The sequence below is a fragment of the Botrytis porri genome, assembly GCF_014898465.1.
Source record: "Botrytis porri strain MUCL 3234 chromosome Unknown BPOR_010, whole genome shotgun sequence".
In the NCBI taxonomy this organism is placed as follows: Eukaryota; Fungi; Ascomycota; class Leotiomycetes; order Helotiales; family Sclerotiniaceae; genus Botrytis; species Botrytis porri.
This window is the reverse complement of record NW_024066084.1, coordinates 128,968-147,799: the sequence shown is the minus strand read 5'-3', so window position 1 is coordinate 147,799 and position 18,832 is coordinate 128,968. Positions and strand designations below refer to the sequence as shown.

General features: G+C 41.6%; 5 protein-coding genes across 5 annotated transcripts; 3 read left to right on the top strand and 2 right to left on the bottom strand.

The window, feature by feature from the left end:
* Positions 1–168: 168 nt before the first annotated feature.
* Positions 169–2,675, bottom strand: EAF01_007526 (uncharacterized protein; the record flags this gene model as incomplete). Its single annotated transcript, XM_038915782.1, has 2 exons — positions 169–2,505; positions 2,581–2,675. 2 exons carry the CDS (start codon positions 2,673–2,675, stop codon positions 360–362), a joined length of 2,241 nt encoding a protein of 746 aa, XP_038768253.1. The 3' UTR covers positions 169–359.
* Positions 2,676–3,557: 882 nt separating this feature from the next.
* EAF01_007525 (uncharacterized protein) lies at positions 3,558–5,964 on the bottom strand. The gene is made up of 6 exons (XM_038915781.1): positions 5,669–5,964; positions 4,693–5,600; positions 4,631–4,636; positions 4,169–4,374; positions 3,960–4,047; positions 3,558–3,877 (listed from the first exon to the last, which is right to left on the bottom strand). Exons 1-6 carry the CDS (start codon positions 5,855–5,857, stop codon positions 3,700–3,702), a joined length of 1,575 nt encoding a protein of 524 aa, XP_038768252.1. The 5' UTR covers positions 5,858–5,964; the 3' UTR covers positions 3,558–3,699.
* Positions 5,965–6,365: 401 nt separating this feature from the next.
* EAF01_007524 (uncharacterized protein) lies at positions 6,366–6,630 on the top strand (the record flags this gene model as incomplete). The annotated part of the gene is made up of 2 exons (XM_038915780.1): positions 6,366–6,502; positions 6,534–6,630. The coding sequence occupies 2 exons, from the start codon at positions 6,366–6,368 to the stop codon at positions 6,628–6,630; spliced, it is 234 nt and encodes a 77-aa protein (XP_038768251.1).
* A 1,902-nt stretch (positions 6,631–8,532) lies between these two features.
* EAF01_007523 (uncharacterized protein) lies at positions 8,533–9,939 on the top strand (the record flags this gene model as incomplete). The annotated part of the gene is made up of 1 exon (XM_038915779.1): positions 8,533–9,939. The coding sequence occupies one exon, from the start codon at positions 8,533–8,535 to the stop codon at positions 9,937–9,939; it is 1,407 nt and encodes a 468-aa protein (XP_038768250.1).
* A 2,024-nt stretch (positions 9,940–11,963) lies between these two features.
* EAF01_007522 (uncharacterized protein) lies at positions 11,964–15,975 on the top strand (the record flags this gene model as incomplete). Its single annotated transcript, XM_038915778.1, has 3 exons — positions 11,964–12,034; positions 12,099–15,305; positions 15,390–15,975. The coding sequence occupies 3 exons, from the start codon at positions 11,964–11,966 to the stop codon at positions 15,973–15,975; spliced, it is 3,864 nt and encodes a 1,287-aa protein (XP_038768249.1).
* Between the last annotated feature and the right edge of the window lie 2,857 nt (positions 15,976–18,832).

The window sequence follows — 18,832 nt, the reverse complement described above, 5'->3', positions numbered from 1 at the left end:
TCCTAAGAAACCAAACTTGTTCCTTCAGTCCATTACATACTACCCCATCTATTCAATCCAATATCCAAACGCCAAGTTATCAAATTTTCTCTCCCCCCTTTTCTCTTTCCGTCCATTCATTCATTTCATTCTATCTCATTACTCCAACCCCCTCCCTCTTTCCCCCGAAACATCCCCCTATCACATCCCTATACCCTACCCCCTAACCGTAACCGTCTCCCTCGCCGTAACCGTGACACTCACACTCACCGTCTCCGTCTGCGTCTCCGTCGCACCACCCACACAACTACTCATACTAGTAATTTTCCCATCCCCTCCCACTCCCAAACAAACATTCACCGCCGCGCTCATACTCGTCGCTACTGGCGCAGTAGTAATCGTACTCGTTTCCTTCGGCGGCGAATACTCAACGTCGTTGTTCTCCGCCCATCATCACTCACACTTGTAGCTATAGATGTGCGAACAGGAGTCTGAGCAGTAGAAGAAGGAGAAGGTGTAGTCTGTGCCAAACCATTACCACCCGCTGTTGCGGAAGCTGTAGGACTAGCGTTGATGATGGTTATAGATGTCGTTGCGCCGCTATTTCCTTCGTTGCTTGTGGTTTTGGGAGCGCCGTTGCCAGAACCAAATCTAGAATTAGATTTTGAACCGGATCCAGCAGTAACGGGAATAATAGTTAATGCTGTCACAGCACCGTTGTTCGAATCTGCGGTGTTTATACTGATGATTATGGTGCTGGCTATTTCTATAGTTTTGGGGATTTCGACTGTGGTTCTTTGGGTTGTAGGTGCGGGGATAGATTCTTGACTGGCGGTTTCTTTGATGGAGGATGTAGAGGTAGGTATCCTTGTGGTGCTAGAAGATGACTCTCTTGTTTTTGTTGATGGTGTTACGGTTGTTAGGAGGATTTCTGCGGTGCTAGCAGGTTGTGTAGTGGGTAGTTCGGGGAAAATTGTAGTTTGTGGCTCTGAGGATGGGGAAAACGAAGAGACCTCAGACGTTTTGATAGTTGTTGCTACCGAAGAGAATGATGATGTGGAGGAGTCGAATTTTGTGGTTTTCACTTGTATAGATGAAGTCGAGGTTGTAGATGAAGATGAAGAGCTTGGGATAACTCCAATAGTTGAGGATGGAACAACTGTGGTTATGTATACAAATGTTGTTTGCAGAGAATCACTCGATGTAGTCTGAGATGAATCTCCCGTTATTGAGGATTTTTGAGTAGCACTCTGCTCAGATGTTCCTGTGGTAGAGGTTGGGACAACTCCTAGAGTCGAAGATGGCACAATTGTGGTTACGTATACAAATGTCGTTTGTAGAGAATCAGTCGATGTCGCCTGAGACGCATCTCCCGTCATTGAAGTTTGGGGAGTAACACTCCGCTCAGACGTTCCTGTGGTAGAGCCTGGCGCTTGAGTAACCGACGTACTAGACGGCGTGATTGTGCTCTGCGGTTGAGCCGTAACCTTCGAAGTCTCCTTCGTCGATAAGACACTTTCCACTAAACTTGAGGCTCCAGCAGTACTCGATAGAACCGTTATGGGTGACAGTGTTTCCCTTACAGAACTCTGAGAAGTGACTCCAGAAGCCTTCGTTGTAATACTAATCGTGGGTCCGGAACTCAGACCCGAATTACTGGAGATTTGCGGGATTCCCGTGGCTACCGTGCTTGAATTTCCAGTACCAAATGGTGCGACTGATACACCCGACACTGACGTCAGTACTGATGTCAAAGTTGCTGACGAAAACCCCTCAGAAGTCTCACCCGAAGAGCTCTTTGGGGTTGCAGTAGCCTTTGAAGAGGTAGTTGGAAGAAGTGGGAATGTCGTACTCTGAACAGAATTCAGACTTGATGGTGTCGAACTATCTAATGATATTGAGGAAACTTTCGCCGTAAGATTACTCTCAGGTAAACTCGTAGGTAGAGGCGCAAATGTTGTAGTCTGCAAAGAAACCTGGCTCGAGGAGGAAGAACTCGCTTGTGAATCAGATGTACCCTGACTTGATGCTTCACTCTGCGTAGAAGATTTTCCGGTAGGCGCCGTGTTCAACGGTGGAGTAATCGTCAATGTTAGTTCTGTTGCTGTTGGAATTCCGCTTCCATCTCTGGTTTTGGTTTTTGAAACTTGACTTGATCGTGCCGGGGCTGTACCTCCTGTACTTGATATGATTGAAGAAAGTAGCTGGGAGGAAGATGTAGCAGGGCTCAATGACGTCTTTGATTCGTTATATTCATCTGATGACGTGCTAGAAGTACCCGTCGCGTTTTTCGATTCCGTCGTTTTCGATCCCTCAGTTGATTGTACCACAGACGTCGTTGAAGTGCTGCTCGACTGTGAGGAAAGAGTCGTTGCACTCGTACTGGATGTGGTGATTCCTTCTATTGACGATGTGGATTCGGGTTGAGCTGTAGTACTGATTATCGAAGAAGTGACCGTCCCAGGTAAAATAGTGATCGCGATGGGAGTAACACTATCTCTTTTCCTTTCACCACCTCGTATAAAACTAGTGCCAAATTAGAATTACCCAACGCGGAACCCTCTCAAAAAGTGACATGGGGTAGAAGAGAAGAGCACTTACTTCCTACTTGTTCCATTGCGCCACAACGGACCAGCCGCACCAAGATGAGAAAGAAAAATGGTACTAAAAAGAAATAGCGGAGGTGAGACCTTCATGATAGTAGAGATGATATCTTTTAATAAATATTTCGTGGGAAGAGTTTTTAGGAGGAAAGGAAAAGCTAGATGTGGACCAGGTTTATATACTGATAAAGATGGGAAAGATTGCAAGTTTTGAGTATCAAAATTAATGATTAACAATTTAGCAAAGAAATTTGTGAACAAAAAAAAAAGAGAAGGAAATAATCAACGACAGACAAGACACGAAACAATGAATGGAATTGAAAATAGGAAAACGAATGATGAGTAGAATATGGAAACTGAAATCATGTTACCAAAAGTCTCGACTCATTCTATATACTCGAAATCTCAATAAAGAGGACCGGGAATGCGACCCAAACCCACTAAGTGCATTGCATTGCAAACTTGGCGCTTTTCCAGAACTCCATCAGATCGACAGGTAAATAGACAACTGGTCAGTTTGCTGTACGATTAACTACAGTTCGATCTGGTTTCCACTCGACTTTCCTCATCCAATAAATGCAAAGTACACAACATATAGCTCAAACATGACGTTGGCGCTTAGTAAAATTATCTCGTCTGAAAGAATCGCGTTGTGAATCATTTGATTGGCTAGGATTAATTTCAGGGGATGTGTTTAGCGAACCCGAAAATGAGTGGATGAAACGACAAGCGCGAATAAAAAGCTTGACTCACATGAGAAATGTAACGTGAACCTGTCGTATTAAAGATGAATCGATATGTTCAGTGGCTTGTCGATGAGAATATCGAATAGTTCAAGCATGAGGCTCAATTCTCATGTTGTGGTAGGTTACCCAGATGATGGCCATTGAACGGCTGCGCGCCTAGACCTTTCGGGATCTGCATAGATCCAATGATCTGATTGTTTGCATGAGAATGGTTATAGAGAAAAGTCTAGATGTAAGATAATTTGATTAAGCTAAAAAGCCGCTGAATCTAGATCTCCCAAAATAGCAAGTCTTGTAATCTTACGTGCATTGCCGATTTTCATTACTCCACCCGCCGAATCTACCGACCGTCCTCATCCATCATTCTCCAGTCAAAGTTTGAAATACCCCGGCTGCAACCTTTTAAAGACTCCCTCGGGATCATACTTTCTTTGTACATCCCTGAGTTTATTCTCATTAACCTCTCCATAGCCACCAAAAACGTTTTGTTCTTTACTTGCGTAATTCATATAAATAAACCGATCATCAAGTCCCCATTCTTTTGCCAAACTACCACAAGCACAGTGTCAGTTATCATGGTTAGATGGATCTTGAAGAAAAGTAGAACGAAATAAGGAAGGATAATACTGACTCAACAGCCCTTTCTACAAATCGATCCAATACCGTGAAAACTTTCTCGTCATCTTCTTCATTTTCCCATCCCCAATTAAGGTTCATTACTATCTTCTGTTAGCTTCTTTCTGATTCGACTCTTGTCCATGTCCTCTCTTCCTCCTCCCCTGCTCCCCTGTTACCTCTCGCCTTGTCCCCTTTGCACATATTATCTCTTTCTTCACTTACTGCTAAGCGGACCTCCTTCCGTCTCTAAACCCAATATGTTCCCGCCCCTTTTCTGCATATGTCCAATAATACTAAGTGAAAGAGGTTGAAATGCAACAAATGGCATAATTCCTGGTACGTCTACAACGCCATTCGCTTCTTCCACGAAGATCTCATGAATCTTTTTGAAAAGAGTGGCGTTATTTTTGAAAGTGACTGTTTTCCATCTAGAACAAGAGAGAATTTGGTATGTTAGCACTGATCATAAATACTAGGTATTGGTAAGAAAAGACTTCCGAGGTGTAAGAAGGTCTTTCATCTCGTCTTCTTAACAGATATATGTATATATGCTTTCAATCAGAAGAGTCAATGAAAATAAGACATAGTAATTGCAGGATGCTAGCGTTCATCTTAGATCCGCGGAGGATTGCATATATCGCTTATCTGGTAACGCGAACAACGATCGAAGGAAAGATCACCTACGTTTCTCTAAAAACATATCAGCACAACGACACCCAATATCTCATATTACGACAATATCTTACCTCAAAAAAGCCGTCTGATTAATTGACACCGACAACTCCTCCATACTCGCTAATCCCGTCGCACCACCCAAACTTACAAGGTCGTTCAACGCTTTAAAAATTGTCGCATTTGCCACCGGTTTTGCATACACAGGTCCACTAAACGTCACAAACCCTCCCAAACTTGGTACATATCCACAACCAATATATAAATGGGCATTGTCGTCAGTCGGTGCATCAATAATAAATTGAGAATACACATCAAAGAGTGAAGCATTGGAAGCCAAACTGTAATATTTGGATCCTCCCCATAAAAGTCCTTGTTCAAATGCAAATGCATCGAACCTCGTTACTATCCCGAAGTTCGTACCGGATCCGCCACGAAGGGCTTGGTAGAGATCTGGATGTGATGTTGGAGATGCATTGACAATACTGCCGTCTGCGAGAACAACTTCGTAATTGAGAATGTTATCGCAAGCCCATCCGTACTTGCCGGAGAAATAAGATATTCCACCGCCAAGTGTAAGTCCTCCCACTCCCACTCCGGCTTCCCTTCCTCCTACTACGCTGACTCCCAATGGATCTAACACTTGATAGACATCATACCATGTATTTCCAGGTCCGATACTTACTGTTCCTCTATCTGCACTCAATTGAACTGTATTTAATTTTTGCAGATTGACCAAGATACCACCTTGTATACTCGATGCTCCAGCAAATGAAGCATGCCCCCCGCTTTTCACAGCGAAAGGGCAATCCGTCAGTTGAGAAATCTTGATAGTTGTAGAGATATCTTGAGGAGTTGTAACATCGAAACGGCAGCTCGGTACGACTTCGGCTTGTTGAACTGACCAATATGGGAGGGGTGCATAGGATGGAGACGACGGGGTTGTGAGCTTGGTGGGAGAGAGGAGAGAGAGAATTTTACACTAAATTGATAAAAATGTGATTAACCGATATCGTATTCATGAAGTGAATCGTGAAACAGAACACTCACTGCCAATTGACACTTATTAACGCCTCCGTAGGTCTCGCCTAGCTCTAGAATTTGGGCATATATTTCCGGATCAAGGGAATCCAGACCTAGGCTGGTCAAGTTGGCTGAATTAAAAGCTGGCGGTGTAAACGCTGCGCATAGAGAAATGACAGTGGTAATTCCCACAAACAAAGTGTCATGAAAACGCATGGTCCAAGATTCTGAGAGTGTGTGATACTTTGCCTGAGAAGAAATGCGAGAGCAGAGTACAATTACTCTTAGAATCTACACCTACGAGATCAAGGGCCCAACGCTCGTGGAAAGCATATTTATACTATCTATGTCCACATGAGCGATCACATCGGAACTGGGTTTTACCCGTGACGATACTTATCTCCAGTCGGTAACTTCGGAATTTACTCAATCACATTAAGCCTAGTATATGGCAGATCTCCCAACAACTAAGCCCACTTGGGGGTTAGCTCAATATCATAATCAAAACTTCGTAAAGGAGATATATTTGAATTACAACAAATCGTTATTGAATCAGCAATTACTATTCTGCTATGACATAATTACTTATATCACTCTTAGATACTAAATCAAGAGAGCTTGAATGGTACATCAAATAGAGTCATACAGAATCAAAGCTCTAATTATTCTAGAGGCGAAGACAATGTGCGGCGGTGCAACGGTCAGGAATGGAGGATATACCAAGATGACCCCTTTCTTTAGATACGCGACAAGGCTCGGAGTCGCAAGCGTACCGAAGATATTGGAACTTCATTTGATGCAAAAACCCTCCTCCTCAACATATCAAGAGAAGAAAGAATGGAAGAAAATGAAGCACTCGACGTTAGTATGATGGATACTTGAAATGATACAGAAAGATTGAGAAGACTACTGAGATCCCAACGGCTCTGCGAGAAAATCCTATCAAGCTTACCAGGAGAATTGAAACTCTAGACAAAAATACGATTTAAAAGGTAAGCTCTCCGCAAAGTCTCCAATAAAGAGCGCTTTGTGTATAACCGCAGCAATTTCGCTTCAGCAGTTAGTTCTATAGCGCGATCACTTACACCAGTGGCGCGCTGTAGTCGTATCGATTCGTTGCTGCTACTTACATGGTTCTGCTATCAAAACTTCCAGAGAAATTTCCTATCGAGATGGGAATCATGGTACGAGTGATACAAATTACGAGAAACTCAGACAAACACCTCACAGGGCGATATCACAGCCGCATATTTTATCCACACACCAGAAGTCTTCACCGAAAACTCGGTACCCGGCTCAGTTGGAAACTCTTCCTCTGCGTGGACATATATCCGCTCATAAACCAGCAAATGTCTTTCCCTCACTACAAGAGTACGAATCCTTGGTACAATTCTATCATTTGCAGCCAAGATTATGAACATCTCGCCGGCTCAGCAGCCTGGAAAGCTCGAGCTACTAATAGCTTTGGGGGTTGAGACTATGACGGAGGTGGATTAGTCCATATAGATGGCACTATTTTGAATGAAATCGATCAATGGACGATGAAAGATTGAGCAACCCATTGAATCCTATCCTGCAGGTGTTCTTCTGCCCAGCCTTTAGGGGAGAGAGGAAACCGATGGCTCTGTTGTCAAAAGTATGTGGACGCCTGTGCTGGAACTGACTGACCTGTACTTTCGCATCTCTAGTCTGAAGTCTCTAGCCGCCGCGTCTAATGAGCGCTATGTGAATTGGGAAATAAGTAGACCACTATGGAAATAAATCCCGCGCTAGAATACTTCACTATGCAGACATATTGACCATCCAGCCAAGCAGCTAACTTTCACTCTCCAGCTTCCACATTCCTAAACTGAACCTATCAGAGGAGTTTTTTTTTTGCTCATATAAAATAATTGTTCGAAGCAGCATAGCATCCACACAGTTCTTTCCCTTCCCATCTCAAATATTCCTCTCTACATATACAAATCGAAATCACATAAACTCCGATATCCCACCTTCGAAAAATAACGATCAAATATGCCACCAAATCCGTATCTCCATTTACTAAGTTCTCCAGAATTTCTCTTTCTCATTCTCTTTCTCATTCTCACTATTCAATTTTAACTTTCCATCATCTCTCAATCCCAAAAATCAGTAACCAATTTCGTCGAGCCTGATACCCAAAACTCTACTCCCAAACGAAGCTGAAGAAGAAAATGATAACCGGTTTTATTCATCTCACAGTACAGTGTGAAATCAAAAAATCTATCTCAGGAATCAATCCCCGAAATCAATTCGCAAAAACACAAATACCTTTCGTACAGCAACACCTACAATCCGACTCTATATGAATCTCAATTCGAGATCCATTGTCTTGCATTACATCTGCATTTACATTTGCATAGCAAAACATAACATTTACATCACATTTCAGCCCATACGCATAGACTCAGCGAACACCTATAATCCTTCACGTCCATACGACAACCTATCTCGGCTGTCCATACGACGGCTAAACCTCGGTTCTCGTTCGCCCATTCGTACGAACGAGCTGGCTGGCCTTGTGAATGAAGTGGATTCATTCCTGTATATATTTCTATCGGTCATGCAATGCAATACATACTACCTAGGTAGGTGGGTAGGTAGGTATCTTTTATTAGAATTTTGGATTATTTATTATAAACAAATACCGGTATACTAGGTAGGTAATTGGAAATGAATGACGATCATCAATTCCCATTACCATTCCAATTCCATGAAAGGAGTAAGTACACATGAATTTAATGCCGCGGGTTCGGATCTGAGGATCCCCTGCTAAACCTCTCAGTATATATAAAGACACTCTTTTCTATCTCATCTACTTCCTATCACCATCTCCATCAAACTGTACATACTCGACTCGCTCTCCCATCATGCTCGCCACTACAATTATCTCATTACTATTTCTGGCATTACCAGCGCGATCAGCAACCGGTCAAGCTACAAACTTCAATATCAGTATAGCCGAGCTCGAATCATATGGATGCAATGCATCCTGTCAAGCAATCCTATCCGTATCTAATCCTGCCGACCTCGAAACCACAGGTACAGAATTCGACTTTGATTTCTACAGCACACCAATCAATTTCTCTTCCTCTGCTCCAGGTGATCTTCTGAAAATGCAGCCTGTCGATAGCTCTACCCTGGACATACCCGATGGCATTGCAACTTTCCGATTTCAGTATACTTCTAAAGACTTAGATGGTACTATCGTCCCATCCAGTGGCTTTATAGCATTTCCTTTTGCCTCCCCAGCCAATGGGAGCCAGTTTCCACTTGTCGCGTTTGCCCACGGTACAATTGGTGTTCATCGAGGATGCGCACCCTCGTCTTCCACTAATCTTTTTAATTATAATAGCTGGGCCCAATTGGTTTACGGTGGCAATGCTGTTGTAGCCACGGATTATGCCGGTCTCGGAAACAACTATACCTTACACAAATACTCTGCTTTCACGGCCCATGCCAATGATATATACTATTCCGTTCAGGCAGCTCGGAAAGCATTTCCTGGTATGTTCACAAAAGAATGGGCAAGTCTAGGACATTCTCAAGGTGGTGGCGCCGTATGGAAGCTATCGGAGCATCCTCTTGTACAGAAAAAAAGCTCTGGATATCTTGGAACAGTCGCCATATCTCCCGCATCTAAGCTTTATGACATGTCAGTCGAGACGTTCAAAAGCATAATCCCTCGTCCTGATTTTCATCAATTTGTCGCTACTGCCGAACTTGGCCAGCTTGTTTACGGCCTCAAGGCAACCTTTCCCAATGACACGGCACCATTGTTGGCCGATGCGATGAGAAAGCGGGTGGAGTTGGCCGATGTCATGCAGTCATGCACTTTATCTTCTATGGGCCTCTCCCTAGACTTGCGACGGGACCAGTACGCAGTCGCTAATGGAACACCTGCGACTGATGAATTACTCAAAAAATTCCAGGACATGAACGCACCAGCACAAGGTGATTGGGCTTCGAAGGCAATATTGATCATCCAGGGCTGGAACGATACCTCAGTTCTCCCTCAAACTACCTTGGAGTCATTCCAGGCAACTGTGAATGCAGGAAATGTTGCACATTTGATGAGATATCCGGGACTAGACCACTCTGCGACAATCACAGCTTCTACTCCTTTGTGGTTGAAGTATCTAGCTGGGTTGTTTGCTCATAAGAAACAACCCCACAAGTCGTCGGATACCACGATTGTGCCATTTAATGTAAACGTGGCCAAAACCCCATTGGAGCTTCCTACCAACGAGGAGCCTCTATTGAGCCTACTAGGGTGAATGATAGAAAATCATGATGAAGAGGAGGATGTTTGCAGGACGTCTTTTCTTAAGCAATGACTTCAATGGCTCGCTAGAGCTCGTGGCGCTCTTGATAGGTTCTTTCCATGTACTTTAGAAGATTGAGTGTAGACTGCCAATGCGCGGGCAAAACCGTCGAATCGTTTGTAGATAGAAACTGAATCTGAGTAATTTTGCTTTTACATAGTAAGCTATGAAGTATGTTTGATGTGAAGCTTGCACTCTCTAAGCTCCATCATAGTTGTGAAGTCGTGATGTTTAAAGGTGGTAGAACTCCACGAGATAGAATTCCTCAAGTAACCAGGAACATTTCGAGATAGAATGTGCTAGAAGCTTCATTCTCTAAACTTCCACTGTAGCTGTGAAGTCATGAAGTCTCAAGGTGGTAGGACATCATGAGATAGGATTCCTCAGATAAACAGGAACCTTTGGAGATGGAATGTGCTATATAGTATTCAAGTCATGGTTAACCATCGATTACTCAATAAGGTGATAGTTACGCGTATCATAGTATGTCTTCCCCCTTAATCGATGCAATGTGCTGATGGCTAAACAAAACCCAGGCCTCTGTATGCACTGTACCCTGCCCGCATCAAGCATGTAAAGTCGTAGACGTATAGAGGATCAAGAATTCATTGAACTTCGAATATCTAGGTAGGTAAGCTCGGATTGTGGGGTTGCAGTTGAGTTGGGATTAAGGTTATTGATGTAATCGAGATAAACAATTGCTGAAATGAGGTAAGGTTATGATCAGAGTTACCATAATACCATGTTCCATATTGAACCATTGAGGCTGAGGTTGATGATGTACAGTTTAGTCTGGATCCTGCGACACTGTTTCAACTTCCGACCATGGAAATGGAAATGGTTGATGTTCTTCATTAAAAGTAAAAGTATAATGATGATTCCAAGGTTACCGACATTAGCCACGCCACATTCTAGTCCACGAGCCACGAGCCACAAGCCACAAACCATCATTCATCTGGGCAGCCATCATCAATCACCTGCAGCTATCAACTATCAACTATTATTTATCAATGATTATGTATTAATGTAATTAGCCATTATCCAATAGTCGCCATCCATCAGCTATCATCTCTCAGCCGTCAATTATTAGTTCTCATGTATCAATTGATTTCTACTCAATTCATTAGTCATTATCTGTCAGCCATTATCCAATCTGTCAGCCATGATCCACCAGCCATAATCCACCAGCCATTATCCACCAGCCATGAGCCCCCACCAGCCCACCCACAAGCCACCTCCAAAAAGCACTCCTCTCATTCCATCCTGCCCGGCTCTTGGTAGTTCGTAGAAGAAGGCAAAAAACCAAAAACCCCCCCCCCCCCCCCAAAAAAAAGATCTAACCACCGATTATCATTTCCTCTGTAACGTTTCGTACTTATTATTATGCCGAGTACTCGACTCAGTCTATCTACTTATCTACCTAACCTCAGACTACTCGAACTACCAAGAAACTCCATTGATCGAATTCACAATTTCACCATGCCATCGCCGGCGATCAATATACAGATTTTATTTCCCAGACTACATCCACTTCAACTGATCGGTCCAATCAAGATTCCAAGATCTCCGCCGCCTTATACCTAGCTACTACCTAGCTATTGCTACTACTGATACCACTGATACCACCGATACTACAATCTTTTTTGGATCTTGCTAACCTTAATAACTTCCTTGTCATTGAATTCTCATTATTTTCATGATAACTCGCACCACAACCTGTCGCCCTATGCTAATTTGACTTCATTTATGTTACCATTCATTCACTCGCTCACTCAATCACTCACTCACTCACTCATTCATTCACTCATTCATTCATTCATTCATTTGCTCATCCAATCTCATCCGACTGTCCTGGCTACCTTCCCACCGGGGTAAAGCGGGCAGTGGGTAGAGTTTGCCCTTTCTGATCAATTGTACATTCATACTTGAGCATGACGCTTGTGAAGAGATTCCATTAAGTCACCTCCCCAACTGCGATGCCCACCAAGTTCAGTTCGGAAACATCTATTAGGGTGTCGGAAATTCAAAGAGTACGAGAAGTTTATAAGTTAGTGATTGGAATCTTTCTTATCCTTTCGACTCGTATTCAATCCTAATAATTGATTGTCTAGATATCTTCCCCCCTTCGCAGCACCCCTCATTCCCCCGCCCAAACAAAATGATAAAGATGTAGGAAGTGCAAAAATCTACCCCAAGGCATTCTCCTCATCGGATCGGGCACTCAATGCCTTTGCACAACTCGGCGCTTTGCGACTAAAGGCAAGGCGGGCTATGATTTCCCTCGTCGATCGTACACATGAATATATCTTGGCAGAGTCGACAAAGACCTTATCATCACAAAATGATGATGTGCACGATGATGGAGATTTCCTATGGCTAGGCTTACGAACTATACCCCGCGAAGACTCATTGTGTGCTGCGGTCATAAATACACCGCGATCAGAGAGTCAGCGTGACGATACTGAATTTCGACCTAAAGTGATACCCAAAGTTATAAACGATCTGTCTAACGAAACCTTGCGCTACGACCCCGATATCATCGGATGCCCGAAAATACGGTTCGTGGCTACTGTGCCCATACGATCTCGTGAAGGGTTTGACATAGGGGCTTATAGTGTGTTTGATGATCTTCCTCGGAATGGATTGTTGCCGGAAGAAATGGAATTTCTAACAGACATAACTGATACAGTGATGGAGCACCTTGAGAACATTGCTGTAAAGCGAGACCATTTGAGAGGAGAGAAGATGGTGAAGGGACTAGGATTGTTTGTAGAAGGTCATTCTAGCATTAAGTCTTGGTGGCTGCGCACTCGAAATGATCGTGAAACATCTGTTCGGGGTAGAGATTCACACGCTACAACAAGCGTAGGGAATCTGACGGTTGCTACTGAAGCTACCCATGAAACTTCGGAGGCTGCTGATCAATTGCGAGAGATGGAAGAGTCGATACCTCTACTGCCGACCTCATCCTCACCTACGAGTAATCTTCGCAAAGATCTGCCACTCAGACCGAGAGGTGAAAATGACGAATCGAATGACCATTCCTCTGTTGAAGTGAGGGATAGCTCACCTTACTTTGGGGAACAACGCGATCAACCATCCACCCTTAATCTACCCAATCATTCTCCCCAAATACCTCCTGATTCTCCATCGAATGAAACCCCCAGAAGTTCATTCTTCAAGTCTGCTGATCAAGCGCTTCTATCCGTGGCAGCCAGAGAAACAACCATCAACGAAAATAAAACTCGATCTCCTTCCGAAAAAGCCGAAGTTTTAAAAAGAATGCTTTCCCGTGCTAGCAATCTCATACGTGAGTCGACAGATGTGGAAGGCGTAATTTTTTTTGATGCCAAAGAAAGCTCTTTTGGGCACCAATCTTCTTTGCATAACCAAGAGAGAATTGCTGGCTTACATGATGCTGCACAGATATCTAGCAGCGAAGATGCTTCGAAAACAACTTCGCGGCCTGATACCTCGGATAGTGTTGATGGAAGAGATCATGACAGGGGGTCAGGCATGAAGGTACAGGCTTCACAAACACGCATGTGTGAAGTACTAGCATATTCTACAGCCTTACGCTGTACATTGCGTGGGGACCCAAGCTCTCCAGAGCACCTCACTGTCAAAGAAAATTTTGTTCGCCGCCTTCTCAAGCGGCATCCTCATGGCAGAGTTTTTGCATTTGACGAAGGGGGTCATATGTCGTCAAGTGAAGATGATCTTCTCGACGCTGCGCCGAGTGGAGAAATATCAATTGTTGCAGAAACTCCTCAAAACTCGATAGTTAAGAAAGCATCCTCTAAGGTTCTGGAAGGCCAAACTATGCTACGAATATTTCCCGGTGCTAGATACGTAATGATTCTACCATTGTGGGATTCGCATAATGAGCGCTGGTTTGCTAGTACTATGCTTTGGACTTCAGATCCAACTCGAGTACTCAGTCTTGATGATGATCTAAATTACGTGGCTGCTTTCGGAAACAGTATCATGGCTGAAGTCTCTCGTCTAGAAATAGTTGCATCCGATCAAACGAAGACTGCCTTGATATCATCTATAAGTCACGAATTGAGGAGTCCATTACAAGGAATTCAAGGATCGATCGAGCTTCTACAAGATACGCAAATTAGCAATTATCAAAGGAGTGCGTTGGAGACAATTGGACATTGTTCTACAACTTTACTTGATACATTAACCAATGTACTTGACTTCGCAAAAATCAATAACTTTACCACAGCGCAAAAGACGGAACAAAGAGTGGTACGCAACTCGTCTAAGATACGAAGGGCTATCCCAGCAGAGAAGTTTCAGATCTATGGGACAATCAGCTTGACCTCGGATCTTGATATTGCCTCTATCACCGAGGATGTCATTAATGGTATATATGCTGGGCATGTTCATGTTATTCACTCGAATCCACATGATGCTTACACTGATGGTGACTATCTAAACTCACCTACCAGTTCTGATTTTCCAGGAATAAAGGAACCGGCGCCGCTATCTGTAATTCTTGACGTAGACCACAAATCCAACTGGACTTTTCTGACTCAACCTGGGGCCTGGAAGCGTATTTTGATGAATATATTTGGCAACGCCTTAAAATATACCACATCAGGATTGATCAAAGTCAGTCTCGGATGTAAGACTGCCACACCGAAGAATTCAAGAATGAATCAAGCGTTCATCACTCTGACGATCAGTGACACTGGTAAGGGCATTGCGGAAGATTTTCTAAAGCGTCAAATATATACTCCTTTTGCCCAGGAAGACAGCTTGACACCCGGCGCTGGATTGGGTCTTAGTATTGTTCGTCAAATTGTCAGAGCACTCGATGGAAAAATCGATGTTTTTAGCATCCAAGGCACTGGTACAGTTGTAAAAGTTGTTCTCAAACTAGAGAAGTCCCAACCACATTTTGGTGACCTAACTCGCTTGCCAAACAATATCGAAAAAGCTAGAAGTTACACTAATGGTCTAGACTTGGTATTCATAGGAATGAAAATTTCAACGCCTGAGCCTGAGAAAGAGGCATATCTGGAATCCAGTCATGATAGATCTGTGGGTCCAGCAATCTCTAAGATGACCAGGAATTGGTTTGGAATGAAGCCTAGTGAAGCTGTTGAATTTGATGCAATGACTGCAGATATCTTCATGGTAACTTCCGAAAAATTCTATGAATTAGAGAATCATTGGAAAACTCTCTACTCGAAAACTACAGATGATACACAGAAGAAGCACTTGATTGTTTTAACAGGCTTTGAACAATCTGAAAGAAGAACGTTATTCGAGAACTACCAAAATATACATTTCCTCAGCAATCCGTATGTTTTATCTTCATTACCCATGGTCTACATTTCTTATTCTTCCTCAATTGAAATCCTTGAAGACGGCTAATAATATTCTAGAATCGGCCCCAAAAAGCTCGCAGATTGTTTTCTCTCCATATTTGAAAGATCTAATAGCCGGAACGATAGTTGCTTCCTCGCAATGCCTCTTCTTAATCCACGACGAATCACCTCTCCTTCCCTTAACACAATTATTGCCAAACCAGATCAAAGTCACTCACTATCCGGAATTCTCTTGACCAACAAGCCGATCGCACTCCTCGTAGAAGACAACACCATCAACATGAAGATTCTCATCGCCTGTATGAAAAAACTATCTGTGCAATATTACTGCGCGGTAAATGGTCTGCATGCAGTAACCACCTACCAAAACGCGAGAGTCAAACCGGATATTATATTCATGGATATAAGTATGCCGATCATGAATGGGTTTGAGGCATCTCGAAACATTAGGGGGTTAGAGAAGAGAGAGGGTTTGAAAGCAAGTGTTATTGTGGCGGTGACTGGGTTGGCTAGCGACGAGAGTCAAAGGGAGGCGTACAGCAGTGGGATTAATCTTTTCTTGAGTAAGCCCGTGCCTTTGAAGGAGTTGGGAAAGATTGTGTTGGAGATGGAGAAGGAAAATGAGAGGAGAGGAAGTGGGTAGGAGTTAAGGGTTTGATGGAGTTAGAAGGAGGATTGGGTGAATAGATGAACGGGTGTTTCAGGTTTCAGGAGTAATTTGGGATATTATGAGATGGACTGAGATCGGATGGAATCGGATGACACTGGATGACATCGGTCCTCGGATGATGTGAAATCCTATGAGACTCGGCTGGGCCTTGATGACATGGAATGAAAAGCAACGGTATAAAAACGGATGGGTTGGAGTGGAATGGGATGACATAAAATAAGCAACAGAAAGAATATGCATTTACCTAGCCTTCTATACAAAAATACAATGATACCCTGTATACGAATGATGGGATTTTTTATATTTATCTTTTTTGTAATATAGAACTTTTGTATATAGTTTGTTTAGGATGGATAGTTTAAAAGTTTAGTTTGATAGTTGAAAAGTTTATAGTTTGGTGTAGGAATTTGATGTAGTAATTTAATGTAGTAGTTTGATGTGGGATTTGAAGATTGTTAATTATGTAGATTGCGAAGATTGTATGATTTGATTTGATTGAGTTGGAGTTGCGGAGTGGATGGGTGAATTTTGATTGATCTTGAGATAGATTTGTTTGAATGAGCGAGTATGGGATGTGAGGGGTAAGGCATGGTGAGGTTGGGGCTCGGGTTGGGGTTGGATTTGTAGAAGGGAAATGGGAAATGGGAAATAGGTTGTGATATTGAAGGGGGAGAAAGAGATGGGAGGGGAAGGGAAGGGAGGGGATGGGATGAGATAGAAGAAGATGGGAGGAAGGGGGAGGGGAATCTTTTTGGGTTTGGAAGTTTGGAGTTTGGAGTTTGAAGGAGATAAGGAGATGAGAAGATGAGAAGATGAGAAGATGAGAAGATGAGAAGATGAGAAGATGAGAAGATGAGAAGATGAGAAGATGAGAAGATGAGAAGATGAGAAGGCTGAAGTATAGATTTTAGATTTTGGGAGGAAGAGGAGAGATGAATGGAGGGAGGAGTGAGGGAGGAGGGGATATGATTGTGGTGAGGATATGAGGGTTAGATTTAAGGGTTAGATTTGAGGGTTAGATCTGAGGGTTAGATTTGAGGGTTAGATTTGAGGGTTAGATTTGAGGGTTAGATTTGAGGGTTAGATTTGAGGGTTAGATTTGAGGGTTAGATTTGAGGGTTAGATTTGAGGGTTGGAGTTTCGATTTGTTGGGGGGGGGGGGGGCAGGAGATCTGGGATGGGAAAGTTTGACGAATGGATTGATTGATTGGATTGATGGAGAGAGACAGGAGGAGAGGAGGAGAGAAGGAGAGGAGGATTAGATTTGAGATGAGGGTTAGATTTGAGAAGGGGAGATGGGAGATTGAATGAATGGATTGATAGGTGGTAAATGAATGATGATAGATGATAAATATCAATTCCCTATCATTACCTAGATATAACAGAATGGATGTGAAAATTGTCTAGAATCATATCATTCTAGGCTCATTAATTTAGATTCATCATTCTAGCGAAGAGGTAGCTTAGATTTCATTTCATTTCGATTAATTCATATTCTATGATCCATCTTTCTATTATACTTTACCCACCCACCTACCTACCAATCTATCTACCTACTCACTTAGGTATTCAACAGAATATCTCATAACCAAACACCCACCGCCATCCACATAAATAAACATGATGTGATAACTTGTGAGAAGAAGGATGGATGCGATGCTGATGAGTATCAAATCAGCATACTAGGTAATTATATCGGTACCTAGATGATGAGAAATATAGATACAGAAATGATCTCATTTCAATTCGAATTTCCACTCTCGAGGTATAAGTCGGGTATCCTACTTTCTGACCACCCCCTTTTCAAGCCACCTTTCATTACTTAAATAATAATAAAACTTTTTTATTCATGAATAGAATTTATTGAAAATTTATGTATATATAATTCAGATCATTTTAAGCTTATGATGAAGATTTCAGATTTTTAGGAATTTTTTAGATGGAGATTTGAAGCTTTATAATATCGATTTTATAATTTGTATGAGAATTACATATAAATTCTTTTTTTTAATCTTTAAAAACTTTTTAATAAAAATCATTAAAAATAAACTATAGACTTTTATTACAAATTTATATTATTTATAATATAAAAGATTCAAAAAAAATAAAAAGTCCTTTAATTAATAAGTATTTATAGGAGTACTTTTGAAATTGTAGAGATTATTTTTCTCTATTTAAGTTATATATTTATAACTATTGAATTTTTCTTAGTTTTTTAAATTATTTATATAAATTCAAGCTCAAAACCTTTAAAAAAGTAATTCATTTCTTTTTATCAATTACAATTAAAAAGTTATTAAAGATTTAAAATTATTTTCAAATTTATATATAATTCTTATATATATTAAGATTCTATAATAGGGAATATATCGAATAGACTCTAGATTACTCAATAGGTATAAAGTAATAAATGTATTAAAGGATATTGAAAACTAAGTATATACTCTAACTAAATCCGAAGATATACTAAACTATATATATTATCGATTTAAACCTTACAATCTTATAACTTTAATATGTCTTCTTACTATAATATTTATATTTAATACTATAAATAATAAAGTTTTTCTTAATCTATACTAAACTAATTAATCATTTAGTATAAATTATCTAAATAAATTATATTATCAATCCTTTAGTAATCTTTATAGAGCTAGAGTTTCCTCTAATTAATAACTATGTCCTCGTAATAATACAAATCAAAAAATCAATATTATAAAACTTCAGATCTTTATCTAGAAAAATCCTAAAAGTCTGAAATTTTCAGAATAAGCTTAAAATGATCTGAATTATATATATATATAAATTTTCAAGAAATTCTATTCATAGA